The sequence below is a fragment of the Takifugu rubripes genome, chromosome 1, assembly GCF_901000725.2.
Source record: "Takifugu rubripes chromosome 1, fTakRub1.2, whole genome shotgun sequence".
Taxonomy (NCBI): Eukaryota; Metazoa; Chordata; class Actinopteri; order Tetraodontiformes; family Tetraodontidae; genus Takifugu; species Takifugu rubripes.
In genome coordinates this window covers 8,964,264-8,992,175 of record NC_042285.1, presented here as the reverse complement: position 1 = coordinate 8,992,175, position 27,912 = coordinate 8,964,264, and the positions used below count along the sequence as shown (strand labels likewise).

Below are 27,912 nucleotides of genomic sequence, written 5' to 3'. Positions count from 1 at the left end.
AGGGAGGGTTAGTGGAGGAATGGAAGTCAGACAGGATGGCCACATTTAATACTTGTCCCAGAGCACCAATGATGAAGAGGTGATCAAATCTCAAATTAATTACTGTTGTGACTGTATAGTGATTGCAGACAGAAATCAGACAGGAAGGTTTTTTGCTTCAGGAAGATGTGATGCCCTTTGCATGATGACACTTATGTCACTGACATATGGACTCTGGGTCCTTTGTGTGATTCTGACCACAGTGACCACAGGTAAGAAGCTTTAGTTTGTGTTTAGAATCGTTCTGTTCTCTATAAAGGTAAAATCCACAGTTAAATGCATTCATTCTGCAGCATCATTGCGCAAGTGTGGCAAATTTTTAAGGTTCATCTATTCAGTTACAATAAGTAATAATGTCCTAACTGTTCACCATTATTTTTGATGTGAATAACCCTGACATTTATTTAATTAAATATAAATTTCTTCAGATTTTATAATTCATTTAACTATGAATTTGATTCAGAAAGATACATTTGTTAAGAACTAGAAGACAGATAATCATTCGACTGGTGTGGGTCCTTTTTCAAGCAAAATAAGTGGTCAGTTTGGGTAAAATTGAGTTATGTGTTGATGAATGTCATTTTAGAAATGAGAACACTTACATCATAGCACCTACCAGTGACCTAAAGATTTTTTACTGATAATGAACATGTGTAGCTACACTGACTTGGATGAGGTCCATATGCAGCCCATATTATTTCACTTACGGCCTTTTGTGTGTGTCTGGTCATTAAAACGTATGGATATGTGTTGTAGCTGCAGAACCTCTCTTTAATCTACTTGTACAGACCAGTTAATTGTCAAATTGGACAAATCTTCAAAAGTACACTTTTATAGTGAATGGGAAGCTAAAGTTGAAATGAAGTAGACAGGTCTACAGAAAGAGTTTTCAATCTCTTCTGTCTTGATTGTGCTCACTACAATGTTTTACCCTGCCCTCCAGAGGACATTCTGTGTCCCAAAGGAGGTCGGATTCACCTGGGGAGTGGGCGATGCTATTGGCTCACTGAGGTGGCATCTTCATGGGTCAGGGCTCAGGATTCCTGCAGGCAGATGCGGGGAGGTGATCTGGCATCCGCTGACAGCCTGGAGCTGCAACACTTCATCCACTCCTCGTTCCCCGTGTGAGTGTTAGAACATTTCATCAAGTAACTCTTCATTACTTTGCACATAACTTTCCCTGTCGCCATGTTTGTACACTGGTGTAGAAAAACGACTGTGTGGGTTTGGGTGAAGCAGTCCGATGGGTCTGAACGAGCTGTGGACACGGATCCTGTTGGTCCATCACGGTGGTCCAGAGGTAATAAGAGTCATGGTGGGTGTCTGCAGATGGCCCTGGGGACACCTGGACAGTGGAGGAAGGCTCCGTGTTCAGGACAGCACATCTTCCTCTGTGAAAATACTGTCACAGGTATGCTGTTGACACAACGGTCTCAAATAATTAGATCTGATATATAGTAAACAGTAAAGAATTAATAAATTAAAAAAATCATGGTTCCGATTATTTCGTCCAGAGTTTCTGCCATCTCGGGACATTTATTTGACTGGATTGGTTCTGTTGACCGGTGTCTATACTGAAACCCAGCTAAAGCTGCTTCCAAAGGTTCCAGATATTGGACATCAGACAGTGGAGGTCAGTTTCAAACAGTACTGATGCACAAAACAAACCCCTTAAACAAGTATGACACATTTCAGAAGTAATTTTAAATCATCTTTCTCAAAAGCTGTACAGATCAAATCAATCCAGAAATACTCATAGATGTAGCTGATATTTGTCATTTATCTCCTCCTTATGTCCTGCATGCTAAAACTGTAAATAGAAACATTCTAAATACATAAACACTGTTGCCTCACAGCAAGAAGGCCCTGGGTTCGATCCCCGGTTGGGATTGATTGGGGACTTTCTGTGTGGAGTTTGCATGTTCTCCCTGTGCCTGCGTGGGTTCTCTGCGGGTACTCCGGCTTCCTCCCACAGTCCAAAGACATGCATGATTGGGGATTAGGCTAATTGGAAACTCTAAATTGCCCATAGGTGTGAGTGTGAGAGTGAATGGTTGTCTGTCTATATGTGTTAGCCCTGCGATTGACTGGCGTCCAGTCCAGGGTGTACCCTGCCTCCGCCCATTGTGCTGGGATAGACTCCAGCCCCCCCGCGACCCTCAGTGGAGGAACAAGCGGTAGAAAATGAGTGAGTGAGTGAGAGAGTAAATACATAAACATTTCTTTTTACATCCAAAACTTTGAATCCGTCACTAAATGCATCACAGCAGCAATGACAAAGGCTGGCAGCGTCTATGATTTCCCAGCACTGATAATTAATTTTAATCTGTCAGTTGTTTTAATAGTCTGGTTGATTGCTCTGTATTCTGATTTGATGTCCACAGATCCAACTGTTCCCAGGCATGTGGTTCAGTCATGCAGGTCAGTTGGTGTCTGTCCAGCTTGTGATCCAGCCGAGTTCCATGTCATCAACTGGCCGCGTCCACATCCTCAGACCATACTGCAGTCCCAGCCAACACTTGGTGCCTCCAGGTGATGGGTGTCAAGGTTTACTGAAAGCTTGTTTTTGATTAAACCATCCCCCAACAATCATTTTTTTGCTCTCCAGGTTGCAGCTCTGTCCTGAATCCATTCAGCTACTGTTCATCGCAGCCGTTATGTAACACCACAGGGGGCTGTAGCCTGGGCCAGTACTGGTGTCACCTGTCTGAGAGCTGTTTGTACAACAGAAATCCCTGCAGCCCTTATGATGCTGTAACTGGTACCCGTGGCTATGCTTTACCCCCCAGATACCCTGCAATACCACCTTTCTACCACATGGCAGCAGATATGCCTCTAAGAATGAACCCTAGCTCTGAACATCAAACTTTTAAAGTGAGACCATCTTTTATTGGCTTTTCCATCAGATTATTTTCAGATTGAGCATTTATGTGATTTTTTTCTTTCGTACAGCTCATTCTTCCAGATGAACCAATCATGGTGTATCCTGATGATATTGTGGCAATTCAACACACTCGCAACTCTGGGACATTCCTCCATTGCTTGAGTAATGAAGCTTCTATGGACTCCCCTTGGCGCCAAAGTTACATGACCTTTAGGGGGTCAGAGTGGGGAGGCTGGTGGGACGGTAGCTCCCCTCTTCTACCTCAAGCAGGGCAGTGGGTGGATGGGGTGCTGTGTGATCTGAAGATACTCTATGTGGACCATCTTCAAAGTGAGGCAGAGCATAATGACCATTTACTCTTCAACCTCGGAGGGACAACCACCATCCCAGATATTAGGGCCTCACCGACTGATCTGAGAGTGAGATTTGGACTTACTATTATACACCCCGTGCCGAATGAAAACAACCACATTTGTGTCGAAATCAATGTTTCCGTTCGCATTATTGTCAAAGTCTTGTCTGGGCAGAGAGCTCGGAGCTCCTGGTCAACCCCGGTTCATCAGACAGGTGTCCCCTTCCTTCCGTCTTGCCCTGAGGAGATGCTTTCTTCCTGTCCTGGCTGTGCAACACGATCCCCTGATGACTGGTTTTCCTCTGTCACATTGGTATTGCCCTCTGTTGGTGTCCAAATAATGAACATCAGTGTGACGGATGGAGTGAGGTCTCAGAATGTGAGTGTGGAGGTTCATGGCTTTGAGGCAATAACAGGGCTCACTATTGAGTCACATGGATGCCCGAGGATGCTCATCAACACCCCACAGGTGAGAATGAAGTTTCTTCATGTTCTAATTTATGAATTATAACTGATTTAATAATGATGGGCCCATTTGTTTGGTTTATGAACTGAATAAATATAAGTAATACATGATACCAAAAAAATCTTTATTTAAAGGTTTTGGATTTCCTTTTGGTGGTGATATATTGTATTTTCATTTCCAGTCATTTACAGCTAAAATAAAAAGGGGATCCTCAGTAAAATTCACATGGGTGATTGATGACTTGGAGAAATTTGTCCATGTCGGAGAAGCCTACAGTGTAGTGTTCAAGAAGCCTTCAGAGTATAAACTAAAGGTAACTCGAGGATTCCAGAATTTGTCTCCGTGCCTCATGAGCATAAATTCAAGTTTACTGCTAAATTAAACCTTGCTATTCTTTGCTAGGTAACAGCTTCCAACCCTGTGAGTTCCCAAAGTGAACAAATCCTCCTGAGGGCTGATGATGTGAGCCCCATGGCTGATCCAGAATTCTTGTTAGTCCAGAAAGTTGTAGCTGTGAATGTTACTAACCTCTACACCATTAGGGTCAAAGTAGATGCTTCTCTTCCGGTCACATTTATGTAAGCAGAATGTTCCTTATTTTCATTTAAAATACCTGACCTGATACATTATTTATTAAAAACTTTAGTGTGGTGTTTGTGGTGCAGATGGGATTTTGGGGATGGACTCAGCAACGTGATTCACACCAAACCTGCTCTGTGTCAAGCAGAAGAATTTTTAGAAAGCAGAGAAAAACAAGTTTGTATCCAGGATTCTTTGAACTTTACTTACTCTGAACCAGGTAAACATTCTTTTAGGACAAAACCAATCACAATTTCATTATTTAAAATTGAAATTTCTGCAGAATACCAATTCTGTTTGTTTTATGCAGGTGACTACACACTTCATGTTAGAGTCTCCGACCAACACGACAACAAAGATGCATTCGTGAACATGAGAGCCAGACTTCCATTGAATCACCTCCTTATTTCCGCTTCTCCTCCAATACCTCTGGTAAAACAAAGCCTGTTTTTGGATGTTTCCACTTATCCCACCTCTTATGATGTCAACTACACATGGGACTTTGGGGATGGTTCTGGAATTCTCCAAGATGCACAACAAAGAGTCAGCCATGCGTTTCAGTTTGCAGGATTTTACAACATCACAGTGTATGCTAACAACATGCTAACAGTTTTAACAACCTGGCACATTGTGGAAGTCTCTGAGAAAATCTCTGGGCTCGCTGTCAGCAACAGTGGACCCACTGAATTGAACTCTGCTACCCATTTCACCGGTACTGTCACCACTGGTGTAAGTCTTACTTGGACTTTTGACTTTGGTGATGGGACCCTAAAGGAAAACCTTACAGAAAGTTCTGCTTCATATCTCTACAAATCAGCAGGAGTCTATACAGTAAAAGTAACTGTTTGGAATTCTGTCAGCCAAGCTCATCAGTCTATTACAACCGAGGTCTATCAGTTAGCCGTGAGTGGGATTCTCCCCACAGAATGTGTCTCAAATGGAAGAGACGCACAGCTGACTGCTCTGGTCAATGGGAACATATCAACCCTCACTTTCCATTGGCTGTTTGGAGATGGATCATCTGTAGCTGTAGTGAATGGCCGGTCAGTAGTGGCGCACACTTTCCAAACCCCAGGCGCTTTTCACATTAATCTGACTGTGTTTAGCAATGCCACGTTGGCTTCATTCAACTCAACACTTTGTGTTGAAGCAACAATAGACAATATAACAATGCTGTCATCGCAGGAAGTAGTGGCAGTTGAAGCTGAAGTATGCTTTCAAGTGCTTGTTTTCCCCAAACAGATGGCAGGTTATCAGTTGCAGTGGCTTACCAGCCCGTCTAGCCTCATATCCAGGGCAGCAGACACTCAACAACAGTGTTTCATCTTTAGAGATGAAGGCATTGAAGGAATATCAGTGATAGCAAGTAACAACATCAGCGTTCAAACAGCCAAATGTAGAATCACAATCCAAAAACCTGTCGAAAAGTTCTCTGTGGCACATGATATCCAAGGGGACACGTTAGAAATGAATACAGCAGCATGGTTTTGGGTCGTCCATTGTGTTGGCAGCAACGTCTCTGTGCTCTGGGACTTTGGGGATGGGTCTTCTATAGAGCAGACTAAAAATGTGTCTCATGTCTTTACTGTAACTGGTCACTTCACAGTCACCGCCACAGCGTTTAACGCTGTTAGCCGTGAATCTCTGACCTTTGACATAACTGTTTTATTGCCTGTTTCTGACCTTTCAATTCATATTAATCAGCCATACAGCGTGGTGGGAGATGAAACTGTTTTCACTGCAGTTAGCAGTGCTGTAAGTAACACCACTTATTTCTGGGTTATAGATGGTGTGGCCTCACCCATAATTGGGACTTATAAGTTAGGATTTACGTTTTCAAATCCAGGAGTCTATCAGGTGAGGGTAATAGCAAAGAGCTTGTGGAGTAGAGAGGAGGCAGCCATTTCAGTTGAAGCGTTGGAAAGAATTGAAGGGCTTCGAATTGAAAGTCTGACCATAGTTAGCATGAAATATGTACCAACCCATGAAAACCTGCTTTTTGTTGCTTCAGTCAGCAAGGGTTCTAATGTTACTTATCAGTGGTTCGCTACAAAGAGCAAGACCCATCAGGAAAGTACTGGTGATGGTGATTTTTTTCAAATGTCAGCTGAAACTCCCGATCGAATTTCAGTTCATGTGATGGCTTCCAACATTTTGGGTGAAGCCAGCAGTGGCATTTCTTTAGAGGCAGTGGACCGTGTAAAAGGTGCACTCATTAGATCTCAATCAAACGTGGTGGCACTTGGAGAAGTAGTGAATATGTCTGTATCTGTGGCTGCAGGATCAGACCTAAAGTACGTTTGGCAGGTGAAACCCAATAATCCACCTGTGGAGACAGATGTGTCCTTTCTCCTACACACCTTCACAAGCCTGGGTCACTGTTCTGTCAATGTCTCAGTTCAGAATGCTCTCAGTCAGAGCAATGCCTCGAAAAACTTTACTGTTCAGGAGGAGGTCCAAGAGGTGGCCTTTGAAATTGACGGAGGGACACATCCATTTTACATCCCAACAAGGCGTGCTGCCACACTTCATTGCCTTAATCAGAATGGAAGTAATCTTCACTGGAGCTGGAAAATCAAAGGGGCCACAACTGCCTATTTTGACAAAGAAACCAGTATCTACTCTTTTCCACATGCTGGTATCTACCAAGTATCTTTAAATGTCTCCAACATGGTAAATTGGCAGGCAGTTTCGCATAATGTCACAGTCCAGGATCCAATCAAAGAACTTATCCTGAAAGTTTCCAAGTCCTCCTTCTGCAGCGGAGAAGAAGTCACATTTGTTGCAGTAATTTCCAGCGGAAGCAACGCAAGTTTTGTTATAACATTTAGGAATGGAGACTGGATCCACAGTCAAACCATTCCTGGAGGCCGTTTCACTACATCAAGCCTTCCAGCAGGGACACATCTGATCAGAATTAAAGCGTGGAACCAAGTCAGTAGCGCTGAGATGTCCTCCAGCATCTTGATCCTAGACAGTATTCAGGGTTTGCGAATCGTGAACTGTTGCGCCGCTGCTCTTGAAGCTGAAAAAAGGATCTCTTTCAAGTCAGAAATCAAAAGTAGTGATCCTGTCAACTACACATGGATGTTTCATTTGGAGGGTTTTGAGCCTATAAGGGTCGGGGGGCAAGAAGTCTTCTTTACTCCGCCAGGTAGGGGTTCTCTGTTGATTCATGTGTCGGCCACCGATGGAGTCTGTTCCAAGTCCATCAATGATACCGTCACAGTTCAGAGGCCTGTTCAGAACATCAGTCTTGTCTGTCATTCAGACCGAATATTTGTTGGGCATGCTGCCATATTTTCGGTGGATGTGTTTGGCGGAGAAAACGTGAGTTTTCTCTGGGATTTTGGGGATTCCACCGATCCATTGGCGACAGATTTAGACAAAGTCAGTTACACTTATCGCACTCCTGGAAAATACAGCATCATGGTCAGAGCACTCGACAACATCAGCCATACATCTGCACAGCTGTGCGTGGAGGTGGAGATACTTCAGTGTTCCAGCCCTCAAGTTGCTCTCGTCCACAACTTGTCCACCATCATCAGGTCAAGGTCAAATTATTTTGAAGCAAGTGTCATGAGCAACTGCGCCGCTTACAACATTAGGTACCTGTGGGAGGTACTAACCCTGTCGGCTACTTATTCCAAATTAATGCTTTCAGGCAACAAAGTCAGACTTAAAGATTTGGAGGTGACTTCACCTATTCTTCTCATTCCAAAGCAGACACTTAGTGTGGGACAGTATTGTCTGCAGTTCACCGTTTTGGTCCAGGGAACACCCCTACTTGTCAGACAGAATGCTACCATTACAGTGGTCAACTCTCCACTGGTTGCTGTCATCAAGGGGGGCTCCAAAAGGCTGTGGCCCAGCCTCACTGACCTCACGCTGGATGGATCTGACTCACGAGACTTAGACCAAGAGCCAGGAGACGAGGATGCACTGACGTATGACTGGACCTTCGCGACACTGGTAAATACATTTTGGTTTAAAAACATCATTGCTGTATTGAAAAGAGGGGACGTGAGTTGCTGCAGTGATCAAACACGGACGTTTAATGAAGAATCTGCACTCAGCTGTGTGTTTGCTATTTCAGAGCCCACAGTCTCAGCTAATCAAGCAGAATATTGAGAGTAAAAGAAGCAGAGTTACTGTACCCAGCAGACAGCTGCAGCCCGGGACAGTGTACACATTTACGCTGACTGTACACAAAATTGGGAGAACCTCGACTGCTGTCAACCAGACAGTGAGTATAAACGCAACAGTTTAGATATGAATTATTAAAAGCTGCGTGAATGGTTCCCTGTGTTTTCACAATGGATTTTCACTGGGTAGTATATTTACTCATTTGTCTCTGGTGTCTAGATCCATATTTTCTCAGGGAACTTATGATCACATCTGCTTCCTCTTACGCAGAAGTATTCACAGATTTGTATGGCAGATCTCCCGCTGTCATATAACATATATCACATAATTTTCTTGAGCTGACACTGTTCTTTGATGACACGTTTACTCTTGAGTGAGGCCATTCTCTCAATTTAGGAAATAGTGTTTACGATTGAATTTTCATGTTTTTTGTGAGTATTTTCAGTGAGTGTGTGTACTTTTACATGGTCTATCTTCATCAAGTCTTAACCACAATGAATTCAGTCAACCTTCTGCAATCATATGTTTCCTTTGCTTTCATTTTTAGGTGATTGTGTGTGAAGGTCCAGTGACTCCTGTGACTGTGAGATGCGTGTCCTGCTCTATCCCATCCTCTTCTTATCAGTTAGTCAGTCACACTCTCCCCGTCGTCTTCTTGGGACACTGTGAACAGTGTGATGGTCAGGTGGAGGTAATGGTTTTTCATGTTTCACTGGCAGCTAAGTCACAGTTAAAACGTGCTGCAAAAAAATAAATAAATGGCAGAACTCTAAATCATCAATCAAAGGGAAAATGGAACACATCCATTGACCAATCACATTTCAGGCACCAAATAATAATCCCAGATCTTACTTGAGTTAGATCTGCAAGTATTATTTTTTAAAGAGAAAACTACATTTAAAAAAAAAAAGGTGATAAATACATAAATGAGTAACTGGGACAATAAATCCATATATATTTTGTAGGCTTTAGGCAGACATTGACAGATATAAATGAGACAATGACTGTCTGATTCATGTGCATCTTCTCTCAGTATATGTGGAGTGCAGAGGACCAGGCTGGCCTGGCTCTTGATCTTAAGGACTTCGTCAGTCCTGCAGAGAACAGGACTCCTAGCTTGGAGTTGCGTCCAGGTGTCCTGCAGTCTGGTCAGAGTTACACCTTCACATTCAATGTCTCCCTGCCTGACAGAGGGCGATGGGGCAGCGCTAGTATTGTCCTACAAACCAACACACTGCCACGCGGAGGCTTGTGTGTTCTCAGTCCAGAAACTGATATACTTCTGCTGGAGACGGTTGTCACGTATGACTGTTCAGGTAACAGCGCTGTGCCTGTTGTCCTGAAACCTTTATGATCCCCGTTTCTACTTCACTGACATCCTTTCTGTTGTTGCAGGGTGGCAACAAAATGAAAGTAGGTTCTCTCAGTTGATCTATACATTCCAGGTAGAAGCATGCCATCCAAATGGTACAACATGCCCCTTGCTCACCCTTTATAAGTGAGTCCAATTGTTACTCTGCAGCTACTTTGACCTTAATAAATTAATAAACGTGTTTGGTATTTTTTTCTCTGCAGGGGGACTCGTTCTTCATTTGGCAGCTTGCTTCCAATAGGAAGGCTTGGACAAGAAAGAAGCATGTCAGTTGTCACTGCTATGTTACTAATCGAAGACCACCTGGGGACAAGGGTGCTTGCCCTGAAAAAGTATAGATTCTGGGAACCTAAAAATCATTCACAATAATCCTTTTCTGTCAGCTCTAAAACCCTTTTGGACAAATCTGCCATGTCACTGCGCCTTTTCTGCAGAATGCTAACTGTGAAGAGTCCAGTGAGCGAGGACGCTGCCAGCCAGTGGCTCACAGAGAAAAGCCAGACAGAGCTACACACCTTGGTCCAGCATGGCAACCCTCAGGAGATCATCCCGTATGCCATTGCCCTGACCAGCCACCTCAACCAGGTGAGGTATTAGCACAGTTTCCTTTATCTGTGTCAGAAATATCACAATTTTAACCAACCCTGACTTAAGGAATGGTATTATTAACCAGACCTAAAGGAAGATATGATGGAGAAAGGTTTACAGTGAATGGACAAAATTGCTCTTACCCACAGATGGTTCTAAAATATTCTGTAGTATCTGTGAGTTTTGCATCTGCTTGGAATGTGCTTATATCTGTCTACAGTTGAATCGTGAAATCACTGCCACGGAGCTCATGGACAGAAGGGAAATCCGCAACAATGTGACCCAGGCCCTTGTGTCCCTCCCTGTGTCTTCTGTGCTGGACATTGATCAGATGACCTCAGCCCTGTTACAGTCAACTGTGGGTTAAAAGCTAGTGGAAGTTTGAACTCAGAATATTATCAAATTGGTGTCCACAATCGTGCCTCCATCCTGCAACAAGAAAATGACTTTAATGACTCGACATTACCTTTGCTCTGTGTTGCTAAGGCTGTGCCATCCGAACTTTCTTGTGGAGACTGCCAGAAAAGACTTCTGGAAACTGTTGGGAAGGTGATTCATGTCATAGAGGAACAGGCTAGTCATGGAATGTCATCAGCTGTTAAAACAGGAAGTGATATCCTTAACATAATAGGTACAGGTAGACCTCAAGCTACAGCATTTCAATAGACCCTTTAATAGATATTGAAGCTCTTAAAATTGTTAAATGTTATTTTCTCTTCTGAGGTAACACACTGGCTGCTGCATCCAAATCTGGTCCTGGTTCTTACTCATCTTCTTCAAGCACTCCAGAATCTGCTTCTTCAGTCACGCTATCAGCGCTGGATCTTGCGGGCACCTTAATTCGCTCTGTGATGCATTTGCATGGTAGTGAACAAGCCCCTGTTTCACTCTCCACCCCTTATATCAGCGCAGTGGGCTTCCATGGAGACCCAGCCCACCTCCTCTGCACTCAGAACAGCTATTTGAAGTCATCAAAAGAATCTTTTCCGTGCCACTTTTATATTCCCTCTTCCTTTACTGCTCACCTCAAGAGTCAGAAGTCTGAGGTGGTGCAGGTACTGCTTGGCATTGATTCAGAACTGACGTCCAACCCTCTGGTAACTGCAGCTGACCCACCAATTTCAACTACTCTCATTGCAATGGAGCTCAGTACCCCTCAGGGCAAACCAATAGCTGTCCAGCATCTCGACCTGAAACAGGCCATCCGGGTCACCCTGTCCAACAAGCACCCCATAAAACATGGGTGTACTGGGAGTACAGAAAGGAAGGAAGGTGAAGCAGATGATACAGCATGTCTTGCTGTATCTCTCCCAACTGAAGGATCATTGAATTTCACAATTGAAGCTGTGAACAGGCTTGTTGAAAATGCAGGATTATATGTCTCCTTCAACTTCAGCTTGGACACAGGTAACACTTTTCCCCTTTGTAACTGTAACAGATTTTTCCCAACAGGCTGAGTTGGCCTGAGTTAATCCAATACATTTGTATTTTTAAAAAGCATCACATATGATTTCAAACTCCATCCTTCAGTTCATCACTGAGACTACCAAAACACATACATGCCAACCTATGGGGATGGGGTTTGATGGTAGAAGCAAATGTGATAGTTACTACTCTAATACATCAGGTCCAACAAACCTTTTTGGTCCAACAAATCATTTTTTATTTATTATCTTCTTGGTAAGTGGCTGGTTTATTATTAGTAGTGTCAGAGTGTGTATGTTCCAGCTGAAGGAGGCAGCACTGCCTTTGTTTATGGAGAACATTTAGAACTTTACTGAATTTATCTAAGCTTTTATTTATTTATTGCATAAATTATACATCTAAATAGATGTTTTCTTTCCCAGAATATGCAGATCCAAAAGTTTCTACTTTTGGTCTGGGTCATATCAAGATAGAAGTGAGTTCTGCTGTTCCAGGATTTAATGCCTCCCAGGACTGCCTAGTGAGGGAGCTCACTCTCAGTCTAACTAATCCATCTAAATCTGCTGTGGAATCCATTTTTCTGTCTCCACTGTGAGTCACATCTCTTTTGTCCAATGCTCTTTGTTTTACATTGTCCACTTTACAATGTTAAATGTTCTTCTGTGACAGCTGGAATGGGACACGAAGACCTCTCTCTGTCAACTTGACCTCAGCTCTGGTCAACAGCGGTCCCATCCATGTGTCAGTGTGTGTGTTCAGCTCTTTGTGTCAGTACTACAGCCAGATCGAGGGGCGTTGGCGCAGTGAGGGTCTGCAGCCCCTGGAGGGCAGCACACTCCGTGAAGCTCACTGCCTTACCCAGCATCTCACTGTGTTTGGGGCCAGTTTGTTTGTTCATCCTGGGGCCATTGTTCTGCTTCCACCAGTATGTCATAGCACAATGCTGGAAAATGTATACTTTAAGCCTGCTATGACTGAAATATGAGATGTTTTTGCTCCATTTGTATCTCACCGTCCTTCAGACATCTGGGCCCGTACGTAACGTGATAGTGGTGATCGCGTGTGCTGTCCTGGTTCTGATTCACTTGGTGGTGGGGATCATTGCCCATAAAATGGATTACCTGGACAGTTTAAGACTGAGGCAGGTCCCTCTGTGTGGCCCACCAGGATTATATCAGTACAGAGTGCTTGTAAAAACCGGCTGGAGGCGAGGAGCAGGTCAGTGGAACAAAAGAAATGAAAATTACATTGTCAAATGCCAATTTGCATATGATGAAAGTGATTAATTATAGGGAATTACATTTCAGGCACCACAGCTCATGTCGGCATCCGTCTGTATGGTGTGAACAAGAGCGGCTCTCACCATCTGCAAAAGGATGGAGCTTTCCAGCGTGGCAGCCTGGACCAGTTTCATCTGGAGACAGACCACAACCTTGGAGAAATTTGGAAAATTCGCATCTGGCATGATAACACAGGTTTAGAGGAGTGTATTTCCATTTGGGTGTTTCAAAATACAGCAAAAGCAAGTGTGTTAATGCCAGGCAATCACTAGACTTTAACTCTTAATGATTATTTGGATAAACAATAAAACTTAAGCATTGGTAGCAATTGTATTTTGATGAGATTTTTTTCCATTCAAAAGGATCAAATCTCACAGTCAAAAAATACAGACAAAGATTGTGACATGTGTGTAGGTTTGGACCCATCCTGGTACATTCAGCATGTGGTGGTTTGGGACTTGCAGTCAGATCACATGTTCTTTTTCCTGCTGGAGGACTGGCTCTCTGTGGAGAATCATAAGAACAGCACCGTGGAGAAGGACGTTCTGGCTTCATGTATGCTCCTCCATGTTACATAAATGCAACATTTCATTTCTAAATTTGGTGTGGTGGGTGAACTTTCCTCCTCTTCCAGGTCCAGACGAGCTCTCAGAGTTCAGAAGGGTCTTCACCTCACAGCTGGTGTTTGGGGTGTTTGAGCACCACCTCTGGGTGTCACTATGGGAACACCCCGGCAGCAGTTGCTTCACCAGGGGCCAAAGAGTGATGTGTAGTGCCCTCGTGCTGCACCTTTACTTCGCACTGAGTGTTCTGTGGTACGGGGCAGTGGGCATCAAGTGGCAGGGGTAGGACAATGATAATACAACTTTGTTTAATAATACAACTTCATTTTACTTTATTGCATACATAATTCTCATGATAATATATACAACTATACATTTCCTATTATTAATTTCTTCACAGTTCACTGTTAAATAAACATATTTTTCCTGTTTTTCCAAGTGGACCGGTGTCAGCACGGGTGCCAGTTAATGTTGAGATGGTTGCCGTGGGGATGATTATTGCTGTTCTGGTGTTTCCGCTCCAGAGTTTCCTCTGCTTTCTCTTTAGAAAAATTCAAAGTCAGGTAACTTGACATAGCCTTCATCACTTTATTGGTGCTGAAATGCAAATACAGCATTTTTCATCAAAGTTTTCAACATCATGTAAAATTAATTTGGAAATCAGATCACACTGTAATTGTTTATTTCATATGGAGATAATATTAGGCTTCATGTTTACACTGTATGTGTTTCCCAGGTAACTGTAGATACATCAGTTTCTGCTTCTCCTGCCTGTCATTCTGTGGAGATGGATGTCCACATTGGTCACTCAGATCTCTCTGGCTCTTCCTTCCTGTCGCTGCCAGATTCCTGTGAGCCAGTCAGAGAGAGCCATTCGTCTGTGCGTACACAAACACTAACATGCACAACCTGAATGCACACAAAGTAAAACCAGCCTCGACGTGTGTTCCTTTAATCCTTTTAGTTACTGGAGAGTAAACTGTTCAACTCCAGTATTCTTGATTTTTGGGCTGCGTCCGGCTTAGCTCCCAAGACTGACAGAGCATGTTTGGAGGAGGACAAACACACATGGCCATCCTACGACAGCCTCCTCAACACACCACCTGGCGAAGAATTCACCAATGCTACTCCAGAGCCCAAGAACAGCAAGGATTCATCTGTTCTTGGACAGATATGTAAGCTGAAAAGAAAAAAGGTGCTCAGTCAACTCAGGTTGGCCCCGCCCCTTTCAAATATGTCCACGATGAGGACCACCCTTAAGAAAGTCAATGACCGCAACCTGACAACCACCTTCACACTGTCTGGTGAGAAATTGTTGAATGAATGCATTAATTGTCATATTGAAACAAATTATGTACCGTATACATTATGATATATATAATTATTGTATACAGCAGTGAGTTCTCCATTGGATGAAAATTTGCATATTTTTCTTATACCAGAGGAGAACCTGATGATGTCCATAGCAGCAGATAACACCAACAGCAGCTCCGACAGTGGACGGGACTCTCCGAGGACCCCGTCCTCGCTCTCGAATACCTGGTGCACCTCTTGCAGCAGTTGGCCAGAGCAGGGAGAGTTACAACCCCTCTGGGTTGCAGAGACCCACACCACCCTGGGGCCACATTCTGGCCCCTCCTTGTATGAGTCAGAAGGTCTCTACAGATGCGCCTCTCTGGTGTCTGTCGACTCCATGGCCAGCACCTTCTTGCCGAGCATCTCTCCTGGCTCCACACGTTCCCCCTCCACTACACGCATAGGTACTCCAAGACAGGCTTCTCAGCATTGTTTGAACATGCTTCACAGAGGCAGCAATACACTTGTACAATATTGTATTGTCTTTTCTTGATGACATTGCATTTGTGGTGTGCTTTCCTGCTAATATTTTATCATCCTGAAGTAACAGAACATTTTATGTCACTCTGCTGGTTAAAAATGTGCTTTCTCTACCTTTACACCATTTATCCTATGATTTTAACACAATTCCACCTTGTGACATATGTTGAAAATGGGTGTATTAACTAATAAGGCTGAATATTTCAGTGCTATTCAAAAGCTCTGTGTCACAATCCCAGGTATTGCCCGAGGTCAGCCCAACTGGCTGCTCCCCTCCTGGGCCCTGCGAGTGATTTACCCAGCGGTGGGTGTGTTGTTAGCAGCTTGCCTGACTGTGGTCGTTCTCTACGGGAGCCTCTGGCCCAGAAATGTCGTCCTCCTGTGGCTGATATCGACTTTCTCTGCCTTCCTCACCTCTGCTCTGCTGCTGGAACCTCTCAAAGTGAGCTCAAGTGTATTTACTTGGAATGGGTTGATTTCAGTGATGTCTAATCTCAGGTTGGACTCAGGAGGGATCTGTATTAGTGCTCTATATTAGTAGCAGTCAACATTTTGTCATTACATCATCCTAGTCATACGTCATAATAGCTGTTACAAGTAAGCTATAAGGGAATTTCAAAGAGGTAGACACGATGGTGAGTTATGTCAAAAGTAGACTGGGAATGATCCTGGGCCTTGTGTGGTAGGGAAGAGAGTCACAAAAGGGGGTCACAGCCAAATGAGAGCACCTGCTCAACACACTTTAAGTGTGTTGACACTCAATAGTAGATTTGTGATGAAATTCCAAGATGAATAGCACTGAAGCGTCAGATGTCACACCAGTTTAAGTCCACTTTCCATCATTACTTAAAACAAAATTTCCTTTAAAGGTTGAAAGGGTCACCAAGAAAAGTAAGATAATTTATACACTCTCTCTCTCTCACTCTCTCTCTCTCTCTCTCTCTCTCTCTCTCAGGTATGTGTGCAGGCGTTGATCTGCACAACCATATGGAGGCCTGTGGACCCTGAGGTGGAGGACCAACTGGCCCTGGAGACCACTGTGGTGAGGACTTCTGGAGTACACGGCAGGAGGGTTCAACCACCATATGGCTACGGCCTTCTGCGGGCGAAACAGGAGGCCCGCAAAGTCCAAACTCTGAGATCACTTATGAAGGTATGATGAAAAAGGGAATGCATTCATGGCATGCATTTTATTTAACTTCTCATCTTGTCTTTTATAGAACTGCGTGTGCCAGCTGCTGTTTCTGCTGCTACTTCTGATGGTAAACTACCAGGACAGTATAGAGCAGTGCCAGGCCCGACTGCTGCACTCTGCCATCAGACGTTCTCTCCACACAGCACCCTCAGGGATGCAGAACCTCACTGAACTCATGGAGTAAGATCAATAGTTAACTTCCTGCTGCCAAATGTGTCCACTCTATTCTGAAAATGGTGTCTGTCCTTTTGTTATGCAGCTGGTCAGAGGTCAAACAATGGATCATTCAGACTTTAGTGCCACATTTACACCAAAATCCTTCACTGCGCCTGGTTGGACGACCTCGACTACAGTACACACAAATTCGCAGTTCTCTGGAGAGCGTCTTTCAAGGAGACGCTGTTGTGACAAGACAGCTGACACTCACTGAGCTGAGCATGTCGGACTGGAGTATGATGCTGTACGTAAATGATTTGGCATAATCTTTGTCTCTTGAAAAAGTTAAAGAAGAGAATTACTACTAATTAAAGTGATTTTATTTTCCATTTTGTTCAGGTTTAAAACTCTTTCTATAGACTTTACACACCACCACAGAGAATCTGGTTTATTTATGTGCGTGTCCATACAGTTGGAGAAGGCTGCTATGCAAAGGCTAGCTTTCTCTCTCTCTATACACCCACTTCTCATCCCTTCCTCCTCTGGATTGGACCTACAGATGACGCTGTCGGTAATATAACAGCGCAGCATATAACAGCAATTAGGACCAGTGCCAATGCTCAAATGGGAAAAGATCTTTAATTGCAGGATTTTCTATTGCAGGTTATTCTTCTCCTCTCAGCCCTCCTCACCTTATTCAAAGAAATGCGATGCCTATCTGCAGAACGTATCCAGTACTTCCACCAGTGCAAACACTGGATCACTCTCATCTTTGGCTTGTTGTCCTTGACAACAGCTGTTCTGCAGTTCTGCTTCCAGTCTCATGCTAGAGCCTGCATTTCTAAGGTGTCATCAATCCTACAATTTTAAGATTCATCCAGTTTTTTTAAAGCCTGTTCTGTATAAGGTTACTGCAAAGTTAAAAAATAGAAATACTTGCAATGAAATATTAGTTTGTTAGATGTTTTTATGACCATTGTCCCTATGTCTTTCATTTAGCTTCAGTCTCACAGAGACAGCTTCATCAACTTCCATCATGCTGCCTGTCTGGCACAGAGGTGCTCTCAGTCTGCTGCTATCCTGCTCACCCTTCTTATCCTAAAGGTAAACATGAGTTCTAGGTGATAATAACAGAACTCTATAGTCATCCACGGTGTTCTTTTGAATATCCGGTATCTAGCTACTGAGGACATTGAGGTTCATGCGAAGGTGGACACTATTAGGCCAAGTGCTGCAAATATCCTGGAGAAAGCTTTGGGCACTGACAGCCTTGTTGATGTCACTATCAATGGTCTGCGTTCACCTTGGAATCATGGTATGAAAAATCAGTTCCATCAATATTTAAGATAAAATGTTTTGAATGAGCTTCTGGTTGTTGTTTTTTTAGCTCTTCTCTCACTCATTGGAGGGATTCTCAACACTCCATCAAGCCAGCATCTCTCTGCTGTCCTTGCTGCGGAATCACATGACTCTCCAAAAATTATGCAGAGTGCACCCAATCCTCGGCCCTCTGTTTGGACTACTTATGTTTGGAAGTGTCTGGTTCTTGGCTAAACTCTGTGGAGCGGTTCTCATCAGTACCTACAGGTACATATTTCTAATTGTGAATAAAATTCTGTTACTGCCACATTAAAATAAGTCTACTAACTGCAACAATAGAAAACTACTCTCATAACCAGAAGGGGGCGGTAATTTGTACCTGTATGTAAGTTACCAAAGGGAAGGTAGTTTTCCCTAATTTTTACAGGAAAATTAGACATGACATTGTGCTGCTTGTCGAGCCGATCTTACCATGTGAGGCTGAACACTCCCTTGAAGACGATTTAGCTGTACTTTGAGTGAATAGACAGTTTGGATGCATATTTTTCTGTTTTCTATAGACCACAAGAAATTCAGTCCATCTATCTGTATAAGGTTGTCCTTCTCCTTAATGGAAAGCATACAGATCAGAACTTAAAGAAGTACACCGCTTGCTCTCAGCACCATGGACTTTGTTTTTCAGAGCAGAGAAGGTTAAGCTTTACCATCCAACCACTGAACCTCAGGACTATGAGATGCTAGAGTTCTTCATCAAAAGACTCAAGTTATGGTTGGGGCTCAAGAAAGCTAAAGAGGTGGGTAGAGCTTGAGGCACAGTGCATTTCATGACTGAAATACATGAGGAATGCATGTGTGTTGATGTGAGACTTCATTTTGTGTCATTTCTAGTTCAGGCATAGTGTGAAGTTTGAAGGTATGGACATCCCACCTTCCAGGTTATCGCAGGAGTCCCACTTCTCTACTTCGTCTTCTTCCTTCCTCTCTAGTTGCTCATCCCCTTGTACACCATCCTCAGCTCTCTCTGTCAGGTCTGAAGATCAGTCAATGTCCGAGTCTGGGTTGAATGTCCTGCCCTTCTTGGATCGCCTCCTTCCTTGTGTCAGTGCGCTGCTCCTCCGCTTTGATCAGGTCAATCAGGTGACTGAGGATGTTCACAGCCTAGAGATGAAACTGGAGGAAGCTTTAGCCAAAAGAAGGAAGAAGTTAAGAAATAATGACAACATTACAGAAAAAACTGGAGATTCATTAAAGGCAAAGGTACTGGGAGGAGAGGAATCTGAAAACCAAAAAATACGACAGAGGAAGATAGGTGTAATTCACCCAAAGACGGGGATCTCCCTTCCATCGTCCTTATCATTTTCATTCACTCCCTCCACTCTCTACTGCCCCACACCGATGAGCCTTTTGTCCCATAAATGTAACACCTTCTCTGAGCCTGACTCAATACCATTCCAGCGACAAGCTTCCAGCAGTAATTTGGCCTCTGAAGAACCAAGGCTCGCATCTGGAACCTTTGATCTGTGCCCTGCAGGTTCTCTTGCACTACCCAGGTCACCCAGGAGAAGAGCCTGGCACTCAGGGAGCTCTAATTCAGCTGACGCACCTCAAAGATCTTTTTTATCCCAAGATGGACTCATCGCAGTTAGAAAAGAGAGTTGTCCATTGACCAGCATGGAACTGTGGCAGGAAGGGGAGGAGAGAGGACACACAAGTGGAGTCCCTGTGAAGAGGAAGGCATGGACCTGATGGATCAAAGACTGAGCGAGGTTGTATGACCTGTAGATGTTAATAAAGACCTTTGTTGAAGATCGCATCCTTTTGTATCTTTTAAAGTTTGGCACAGTTCGTGTTTGCTGACTCTGTTTGTCTTGTTTGTTTATTGAACGCATGTCCGGGCCTGTATCGCATCTATGCCTTAAAGCCACCCCACCCCCTCTTTTAAAAAAAAAAAATTGTGTTATTAATTTGTGAAGATTCATGTGATACATTTGTGTTATTTTGAAGCTTTTTTTTACTCTTTTATACAGTTCTCCACATGTGAAGAAACAGGTTATTCAATCAAATATTTTTCAAATAGCTATGGATAAACATCCATTTACATTTTTACGTTCTCCTCGGAAAACAAGGTTTGTTTAGTGGGTGTAGGCTTGTTTTGTCACTCTTCATTAACAGTCTGAACCAGACTGACAGTTTTAAATGGTAAAACAAAGTTAATGCAGAAGAAGCTGATGATACTCACAGAAAACTGATTATTAGCTTCTTTTTCCCCTCTTGTGTCTTCACCCTCACAGGAACCAGTGTGGACAGGTGAGTAAGGAGACAGGCTACCCGACAGATTCAAGACTCATTTTCTACATTTTTTTCACACATTTTTTTTCTCTGTCTTCACTTTTGAGTCTTTAACTGGCTGCAGTTTAAGGTTTAAAGTTGTGTACAGTTATATTTAGTGTCTTTGTTTTTGATACTTGTTATTACAAAAAATTGGAATTTTCACTTTTTCTATTTTTGTAAAGGTGTTTTTTTTAATCCATAAAACTGTTTATTTTGTAGCATATCTAATTTAACACATTTATAACACATTTGAACACATTTTAAATACATTAAAAAAGTGACCATATGGTCTTTATCTGAGTCAAATGTTTGTTTGTTTTTTAAAAAAAATATTTACCTAAAAGTGGAAAGTGAAAAGTTCTTTCTGCTTTTATCTTTACTTGCTTTAACAATATCACATGAGAATTTTTTTCCTCCTGATTTATTGGACACTAAAGCTGATTGGAGACAATGATTTGGGCCTTAGCTGCGTGTGCCATGGTGGCGCTGTCCGAGTGCCTCGTGAAGTAAGTCGGTCATGATGATTGCTAAATGGACAGTATTTATAAAGGTTGACAGACATTCAGAAGATGCTCATTTTTGGTAAATGTCAGGGTACCTTTGACGAGGGGGAAGACAGCGAGGCAGATCCTAGAGGAGCAGGGCCTGTGGGAGGAGTACAAGCAAAATAATACATACGACCCGATGGCCAGGTTTGATGCTGCAGGCATCGTACCCATTACCAAAGACTCTGAGGTAAGCACGTGGCCCTGAATAGGAAACAGATAAAACAAGAAACAAAAGATCCTAAGGTCATGTTGGTCGTGTAATAAACAGTGTCTGATTTGCAGTTGGCATATTATGGAGTTATCTCCATTGGAACTCCTCCTCAGTCCTTCAAGGTCATCTTTGATACTGGATCAGCGATCCTGTGGGTGCCTTCAATCCTCTGTGATGGCTTCGCCTGCAGTAAGTTCAGAATGGCTGCAGACACATCAAGGCACATTTTACAGCCTGAAATGATGAAGATCAAGGTCAGGCACAGGTCAAAAACATAACACAAGTTCCAAAATCATGATGCAATGTTGGAAATTACCAAATCAATATATTGGAATAGTAAAACGCTGACATCAAATATATGTACATGTGTGAGCATATATCTGAAAATACATTTCCAGAATTTGTGGCACTAGTTCATTATATCCCAACATACTTTTTCTTATGAATTTTTCTTGACTTATTTTTTCAATTTTTAAATTTTAAAACAAGAGAAAAGAATGAGCTTTTTGTGCTTCATATTTACACATGCGTGAAAAGTAGTGTAATTCAGTTTAGTTGCATTGTGCTGACAATTAACTGACATTACAGTTATTTGTATCAATTTCATGCCAAATTTTTAATTTCGAACATGAAATAGTTTGTCTTGTTTCTGCAGACGGCCACAACAAGTTCAACCCTAACCTGAGCAGCACCTTCAGATCCACTGGCCAAGCTGTCAGTGTTATATACGGTGGTGGGGGCATGTATGGAATCTATGGAAGTGACACAGTGAACGTGAGATTTACACATATATCATTTTAAACCTTAAACTCTATGAACTCAGTTTTCTATAATTTTAGCTGTCTAATGAATGCAGAGATTTGTTTTTGTTACTTGTATCTAATTTGTTCTTAGTCAGTGGATGAGATTACAGTGAAGGAAACATACAGTTGCCAGTCATGTGCTTTTTAGTGAGGCTAAATATGCTGGATAATATTTACCATCAAATGTAATGTACACTAAATGGCATCATTTTAAATGTAATAGTAATGAAGATGTTTGGGTTTCAGGTGGGTGAACTCACTGTACAGAATCAGATCTTTGGTATGAGCAAAGTTGAGACTCCCTCCATGCAGTACCTGGTTTCCGATGGCGTTCTGGGTCTGGCACTTTCAGGTGTGACTCAACCGGGTGCTACTCCTGTGTTTGACAACATGATGAGTCAGGGCCTGGTTGGCATGGATCTCTTCTCAGTCTACCTGAGCTCGTAAGAACAACTACATACACATCTCCAAATCAAAATATGACAATTCTCTAGACACCACAACCCTGCATTTTTGTGAAAACAGCTTTTGGAGCTCTGAAGTTGGCAGGAAATAGTCACATGTTGCAGTATGAAAAAATCTCCAAGAGGGACTGTTCCCAAAATAAAGCAGAGGAAGGGTTTATCCTGTCTAATGACAAGGAATACTGTGCCATGAGGAGGAACTTCTATGTAAAGCAATTCCCCTCTCAGCTCACTTAAGATTGACTGAGATATCAAGATAAGCTGTCCTGTGGTCTGAAGAGTTCAAGTATTCAATTCAGTTTAGAAAAGAGAAAAAGCGGCAGGGAAGTTGCTCCAGTGGATACCTGGCTCATTGTAACCTGTTTTGTGCCTCATTTGAAAAAATGCTGGACTTCTAATTACTGTATCCCCAAAGCTGCATTCATTGCGTCTTTTGATACCTCCTGGTGAACCAGAGTTTGAGACACTGTCACGGTTTCAGGAGTCATAAAATGTTACCTCCAAGTTTCAGTGTTTAAAAAGTGTTATTGTAGATCAACTTCTTAAATACATATTTATGGGGTTAATTAATGAGTTCTGATTTTCCTGCACAGAAACCCAGAAGGCAGTATGATAACCTTCGGTGGCACTAATCCTGACCACTATGACGAGCCCATCATGTGGATCCCTCTCTCTAGTCAGCTGTACTGGCAGATTCCTGTGGACAGGTAATATCAGGGCTCCCTCTAACATGCATCCAAATCAAACAGACAGATGTTTCTGAGTCATTTTGGACTGTGTTTCATGCCAGTATTACCATCAATGGTAAACCTGTGGCTTGCATCGGTGGTTGTCAGGCTATGGTGGATACGGGCACGTCATTAATCATTGGACCGATGTGGAGCGTGCGTCAAATAATCTTCGGCGTGGGGGCCAGAGGTGTGGAAGGAGAGGTGAGCACTAAAAAGACAGCGGCTGATCATGAGATTTCACTCGTCCGCACCCACCATATTGCCGTCCCATCCTCTTTCCCTCCATCTTCAGTTTGTTGTCAGCTGTGACTTCGACCTAATGCCCAATGTGACCTTTCACATCCAGGGGCAGGAATTCCCCCTCCCACCCTCTGCTTACACCATTCAGGTAGGTGTTTCCTTTCCCCTGCCAGATCTCACTTAGCACAATCAATTCCAACCCCTTTGTCCCCTGCAGTTGCCATCCTTCGGCTGCCGCCCCGGCTTCGCTCCGACATATGACAACATGTGGATCCTGGGTGATGTCTTCATCAGGCATTACTACACCATATTCAGCAGAGGCCAGAGCAGGCTGGGTCTGGCCAGGGCCAAATGATGCAGTGGAGCTCAGCTTGTCTGATCTTATGTTCTCTTTGCTCCTTCTTGATTTTTGATCTCTCAGACCAAAATCCCTAAACTAATCAGCTCAGTATTTAGAACCTTAATTTCAACAGTGATGTTTTTTTTCTCACTTAAATGGGTACATGTTTGTAAAAATGAATCCTTTCATATTCTACCTTATTTTTGTGGCATTTATTGGGGGTGATGCAACCACCATGATGCAGGCCACACAAGCCACACTGGATGTACAGCTGCACTTGGACAAAGATCACTGCTGAACTAGATTATAGAACTTGTGTTGTGGGGCAGTGGGGGCGTTTAGGGACCATTATCTCACAAACAAAAATGATTATAAAATAAAGCAAAAAACTTTTTTATCAGCATTTATTTAAAGAGACATCGTGAAACGCTGACCTTGTTTTTTGAACTGCAGGGAATTTGAACTGGGAATTTGAATATTAATATAGAGAAGAATATCTGTATTGTCATAAATCAAGATAAGACTGGGCTGAGCTGCTGGGGGCTCTACAGAAAAATGACTGTAGAAATCGCTGAAGAAATATGTGATAAAATTGGTTCTATTTGATTCAGACACAAAATTAACTTCCCTAAATTTAGCCCTGATGTTCACAAGAACATTGTAATGTGTGAAGGTTTAGTAAAAAAATGGACAGGGGGGGTGTTATCTGTGTATTTGAAACAGAGCTTCCTGTTCTGGGCAAGTGGGTAAGACAACTGCTTCTATTGCTTTGGTAGTTATTCTATTGAATCCGCTTTCTCATTTATTCTGAAGTTTTTATGTTTATTTTTTATGTTCATTTTGATTTTTATGTGGCATGATTTGGTTTTGTTAGGGAACTAAATTAAATCTCTATCTCAAGAGAATCGTGTAGATTACAGAATGTCAATTTTACATCAGTCACTAGTTTGATTGCCCATGACACAGTTTTGCCCTGACACTGAGTTTCTTTTAACTCTACTAATTAAATTTTCATAATTAGGCTAAAAAAATACAAACAAATCTACTGAGTGACTGTTGCCACCTATTGGTTTCTTCTGAGATTACGTGTAGAATCAAATAAAATTCAACAGTGCATAAAATAAATTCAGTAAAACAAAGCCATAACTTTATGCATCAGACCTGTGTTACAGACATTTCCTCACTCTGGTTGTTTTAACATGGTTATGAATTTTGCCTTGGTTGTTGATGCGAGGTTCAACACTGACAACGTTTCTAACTACCAGCTGCTGCTGGTCTCCACATATGATGTGCAACCACACAGTGTTGGCAACACTGTGTGAAGCAATCATAAGGTATTCTGCTGTAGAACCACCAAAAAAAGCTGAAAGCTAAAAAGAAAAACGAACCAAACAACATGGAATTGAATTTTAAAGTGGCCCCCAATCAATGTGGCTGCAACTGTTCAGATCTGGCAGGCCAAACGTATCATGTGACCTTTTTCTCCTCCACGAATAGACACTGTGGTGAATTATTATTTGTGCTTCGCCGCAGGTGCCAGCTTGGGAGTAGAGAAAACCATTTAATCACACGTGGTACATGTCAAATAGAACGGAAAGAAAACTAAATCTTTACTTTTCGACTCACAGTCACAGACATACTTGCTTCGCGGCTTCATATCTGCTGAGTTTGCTCAATGGAATGACGACAAATTATCTTCATCAAACATTCCAGTTGGGGGTGTTGCTGTTTTTAAAAGTCTTTAAAAAGAATGTTTCCTGAAGCGAAAACCTGTGTAGCAACATTAGACGTGTATGTTTCCTTCACCTGAATGCTGCGACACCTGTTTGAACTCTAGTCAGGTAAACTGCGTTACCTTAACTTAACTTTAAATCTATGTTTTCATTATTACAAAGCTAAAACAGCTGACTTTACATTATTTCATTCAGATTGAGATGACCATGTCTGCAATAAGTAGCTACTCTGACTGGATGTCGCAACTCCCAGTCGAACTTCACAACATTCCACTGTTTAACCTCGCCATACCAGGTAAGCAGAGGAAACTGTGCCTACTGACATCGCTACTGTACGGAAACAATACACACCATTTTTCAATTGACTGCAAATTTGTTTAAATCGTATCAAATCCCAATATTCTATGTACCGGTATAGGAAGAAACCAAATTAAAACAGACCAAATAAAAATTAAACGTTTCATTGTCAAACACTTTACTTTTGGATTGCTAACATGTCCAAATTTACTATTAGCTTAGCTCATTGACAAGCAAGTGTGTGTGTGTGTGTTGTTTTTACAGGTAGCCATGACTCAATGAGTTACGACTTGGATAAAAACTCCTCTATAATTGAGCCTGATGGTTTGAAAAAATTCAGTAAGCTCTGCTGCATGCGCAAAATAGTGCGCCGATGGGCCACAACTCAGGTGAGTCCAAAATAAATGCAGTTTATTTGTCCATGAAACTGTTTTTCTTATTGAGATGACTTGGATGACTGCAGGATGAGAACATCACCAAGCAACTGAATGCAGGGGTTCGATACTTTGACCTGAGGATCGCACGCAAGCCAAATGACCCCAAACCCACCAGGCTATATTTTTATCACGGCCTGTACACGCGCACTGATGTGGAGGTAAAGGCAGAGGTGGCTCATGTAACAAAAAAGAAGGAAGAAGCTGCACAGCTATTATCAGAACACTGAGATCGTTATAGTTAGTCAGATCTGACTGACCTGTTATTGATCCATCAGAGTGAAGAGGTTTTCTTTTTAGTTTGACAAAGCCAATTAAGCTGGAATCAATGTGACATCAAATCATGCCAGTGTACGAAGCCCTCCTTTTCTCTCACTGTGCGCAGACGCTTCTCCGGGACATCAACACGTGGGCGGACAAACACCCGAAAGAGATTCTCATCCTGGCTCTGTCCCATTTCAAAGGATTTGACAGAAAAATCCAGCGGGACCTCCACAATCATCTTATCCACTTCATCAAGTCACTGTTTGGAAACAAACTTCTCCCCAGAAAGGTAAAACTGGGGTGGGGAGCGGAGATCTGCATGGAAATATAGGTCTGATTTTTTTATTATCTTTTAAAAGCAAACTTTTAATATCTGAAATACAACAGGACTCTCCTACTCTGAAGAGCTGCTGGGATGAGGGCAAAAATGTCATTCTTTCATATGATTATCCAGTCGGACAGCACCCTGAGATGTGGGGTAGAATACAATATTTCTATGGCAACAGCATGGACCCCATAACGGTGGAGTCAAAACTTTGTCAATACTTGGAAAAACCAAAACCTATGAAAGGTGAACATTTTTTTATAATGTGTTCAAATGGTTGTGGATAAGCTGGACATTTTTGTAAGAACTAAAAAAATGTTGGTATAAATAGATAAGATTTGCTCCGAACACTTCTTGTTTTATTACTAATGTCACTTTTTACAAAACAATGCAATTGAAAAGTAATTTTCTCAATTCAATTCTGTTACCGCCTGGTGCTGAGGAGCTGTTTATAGCTTTAGGGTCTTGATTTTATTTCATTTCTGTTCAATTTCACATCCTGCAGGTTTCTTTGTTTGCGGATTGAACCTGACACTTCCAGAGGATGCCAGGATCCTCAAGTACATCATCCGGCTTTGTGACAACTTTCCCAATGTGGTAAACAGGAGTTTGCCAAGAATGCTACAATGGGTCAAAGAGCAGGCGCGCAAAACTCCCATGAACATTATTGCTTCGGATATAGCAACCCGTGACCAGTTTGTGTACACTGTTATCCAGCTGAACATTTCCAAATGCGAAACGCACAAAGGGATATAGTCTGGATTTAAAGCACTTATCTTATCAAATGTTGCTCTGTTTCAAGTAAAAACAACCTTTTAATGGCATTGAAAGGTTGAATCAATGCCTTTGCTTCGGTAGTCACTATTTTGCTCTATCTATGATTTGATTCTGATTTCTTGCGCCACCGCGTGTCCATTTATGGCTTTACAATAAAGACCTCAAGCTCTGCTCTGAAGTTTAGCCTGTGTGCAATGTAGCTAATGTTAGCTT

General features: G+C 42.5%; 3 protein-coding genes across 8 annotated transcripts; all 3 read left to right on the top strand.

The window, feature by feature from the left end:
- The first annotated feature begins 2 nt into the window (after positions 1-2).
- Positions 3-20,953, top strand: pkd1b (polycystic kidney disease 1b). 5 transcript variants are annotated; one of them, XM_029845584.1, is made up of 42 exons: positions 3-79; positions 162-251; positions 983-1,163; positions 1,248-1,450; positions 1,554-1,672; positions 2,424-2,571; positions 2,648-2,913; positions 2,992-3,744; positions 3,923-4,054; positions 4,144-4,319; positions 4,407-4,540; positions 4,631-8,292; positions 8,417-8,566; positions 9,014-9,157; positions 9,500-9,782; positions 9,862-9,964; positions 10,042-10,170; positions 10,273-10,423; positions 10,647-10,784; positions 10,913-11,057; positions 11,150-11,833; positions 12,274-12,442; positions 12,521-12,776; positions 12,874-13,069; positions 13,159-13,326; positions 13,546-13,686; positions 13,766-13,976; positions 14,134-14,257; positions 14,431-14,574; positions 14,659-14,998; positions 15,137-15,454; positions 15,770-15,972; positions 16,486-16,683; positions 16,751-16,905; positions 16,985-17,185; positions 17,281-17,452; positions 17,545-17,727; positions 17,881-17,985; positions 18,062-18,196; positions 18,269-18,468; positions 18,884-18,995; positions 19,090-20,003. In XM_029845584.1, the coding sequence occupies exons 2-42, from the start codon at positions 182-184 to the stop codon at positions 19,945-19,947; spliced, it is 12,360 nt and encodes a 4,119-aa protein (XP_029701444.1). In that variant the 5' UTR covers positions 3-79; positions 162-181; the 3' UTR covers positions 19,948-20,003. The 5 variants fall into 5 exon arrangements, with proteins under 5 accessions (XP_029701444.1, XP_029701446.1, XP_029701452.1 ...); XM_029845586.1 differs by adding an exon at positions 20,493-20,953 and having other exon boundaries at positions 17-251; positions 19,090-19,967; XM_029845592.1 differs by having other exon boundaries at positions 17-251; positions 2,992-3,342; positions 3,451-3,744.
- On the top strand, positions 20,187-24,769 carry pga (pepsinogen). Of its 2 annotated transcripts, XM_011602652.2 has the most exons (10): positions 20,187-20,508; positions 20,970-21,038; positions 21,126-21,267; positions 21,363-21,480; positions 21,947-22,065; positions 22,341-22,537; positions 23,152-23,265; positions 23,349-23,490; positions 23,582-23,677; positions 23,747-24,769. In XM_011602652.2, the coding sequence occupies exons 2-10, from the start codon at positions 20,983-20,985 to the stop codon at positions 23,882-23,884; spliced, it is 1,122 nt and encodes a 373-aa protein (XP_011600954.2). In that variant the 5' UTR covers positions 20,187-20,508; positions 20,970-20,982; the 3' UTR covers positions 23,885-24,769. The 2 variants fall into 2 exon arrangements, with proteins under 2 accessions (XP_011600954.2, NP_001072051.1); NM_001078583.1 differs by lacking the exon at positions 20,187-20,508 and having other exon boundaries at positions 20,983-21,038; positions 23,747-23,884.
- Positions 24,770-25,593: 824 nt separating this feature from the next.
- LOC101077611 (PI-PLC X domain-containing protein 1-like) lies at positions 25,594-27,869 on the top strand. The gene is made up of 7 exons (XM_003961553.3): positions 25,594-25,710; positions 25,798-25,897; positions 26,164-26,288; positions 26,363-26,494; positions 26,719-26,886; positions 26,985-27,168; positions 27,428-27,869. Exons 1-7 carry the CDS (start codon positions 25,663-25,665, stop codon positions 27,676-27,678), a joined length of 1,008 nt encoding a protein of 335 aa, XP_003961602.2. The 5' UTR covers positions 25,594-25,662; the 3' UTR covers positions 27,679-27,869.
- Positions 27,870-27,912: the final 43 nt, after the last annotated feature.

Coding starts and splice junctions, on each gene's coding strand:
- pkd1b (XM_029845586.1), top strand. CDS start 182: ATGATGACACTTATGTCACTGACATATGGACTCTGGGTCCTTTGTGTG. Junction 9,965..10,041: donor CCCTTGCTCACCCTTTATAA/GTGAGTCCAATT, acceptor TTTTCTCTGCAG/GGGGACTCGTTCTTCATTTG. Junction 10,424..10,646: donor TGACCAGCCACCTCAACCAG/GTGAGGTATTAG, acceptor ATCTGTCTACAG/TTGAATCGTGAAATCACTGC.
- pga (XM_011602652.2), top strand. CDS start 20,983: ATGATTTGGGCCTTAGCTGCGTGTGCCATGGTGGCGCTGTCCGAGTGC. Junction 21,481..21,946: donor CTGTGATGGCTTCGCCTGCA/GTAAGTTCAGAA, acceptor TTGTTTCTGCAG/ACGGCCACAACAAGTTCAAC. Junction 23,491..23,581: donor CCAGAGGTGTGGAAGGAGAG/GTGAGCACTAAA, acceptor CTCCATCTTCAG/TTTGTTGTCAGCTGTGACTT.
- LOC101077611 (XM_003961553.3), top strand. CDS start 25,663: ATGTTTCCTTCACCTGAATGCTGCGACACCTGTTTGAACTCTAGTCAG. Junction 26,887..26,984: donor ACAAACTTCTCCCCAGAAAG/GTAAAACTGGGG, acceptor GAAATACAACAG/GACTCTCCTACTCTGAAGAG. Junction 27,169..27,427: donor AAAACCAAAACCTATGAAAG/GTGAACATTTTT, acceptor CACATCCTGCAG/GTTTCTTTGTTTGCGGATTG.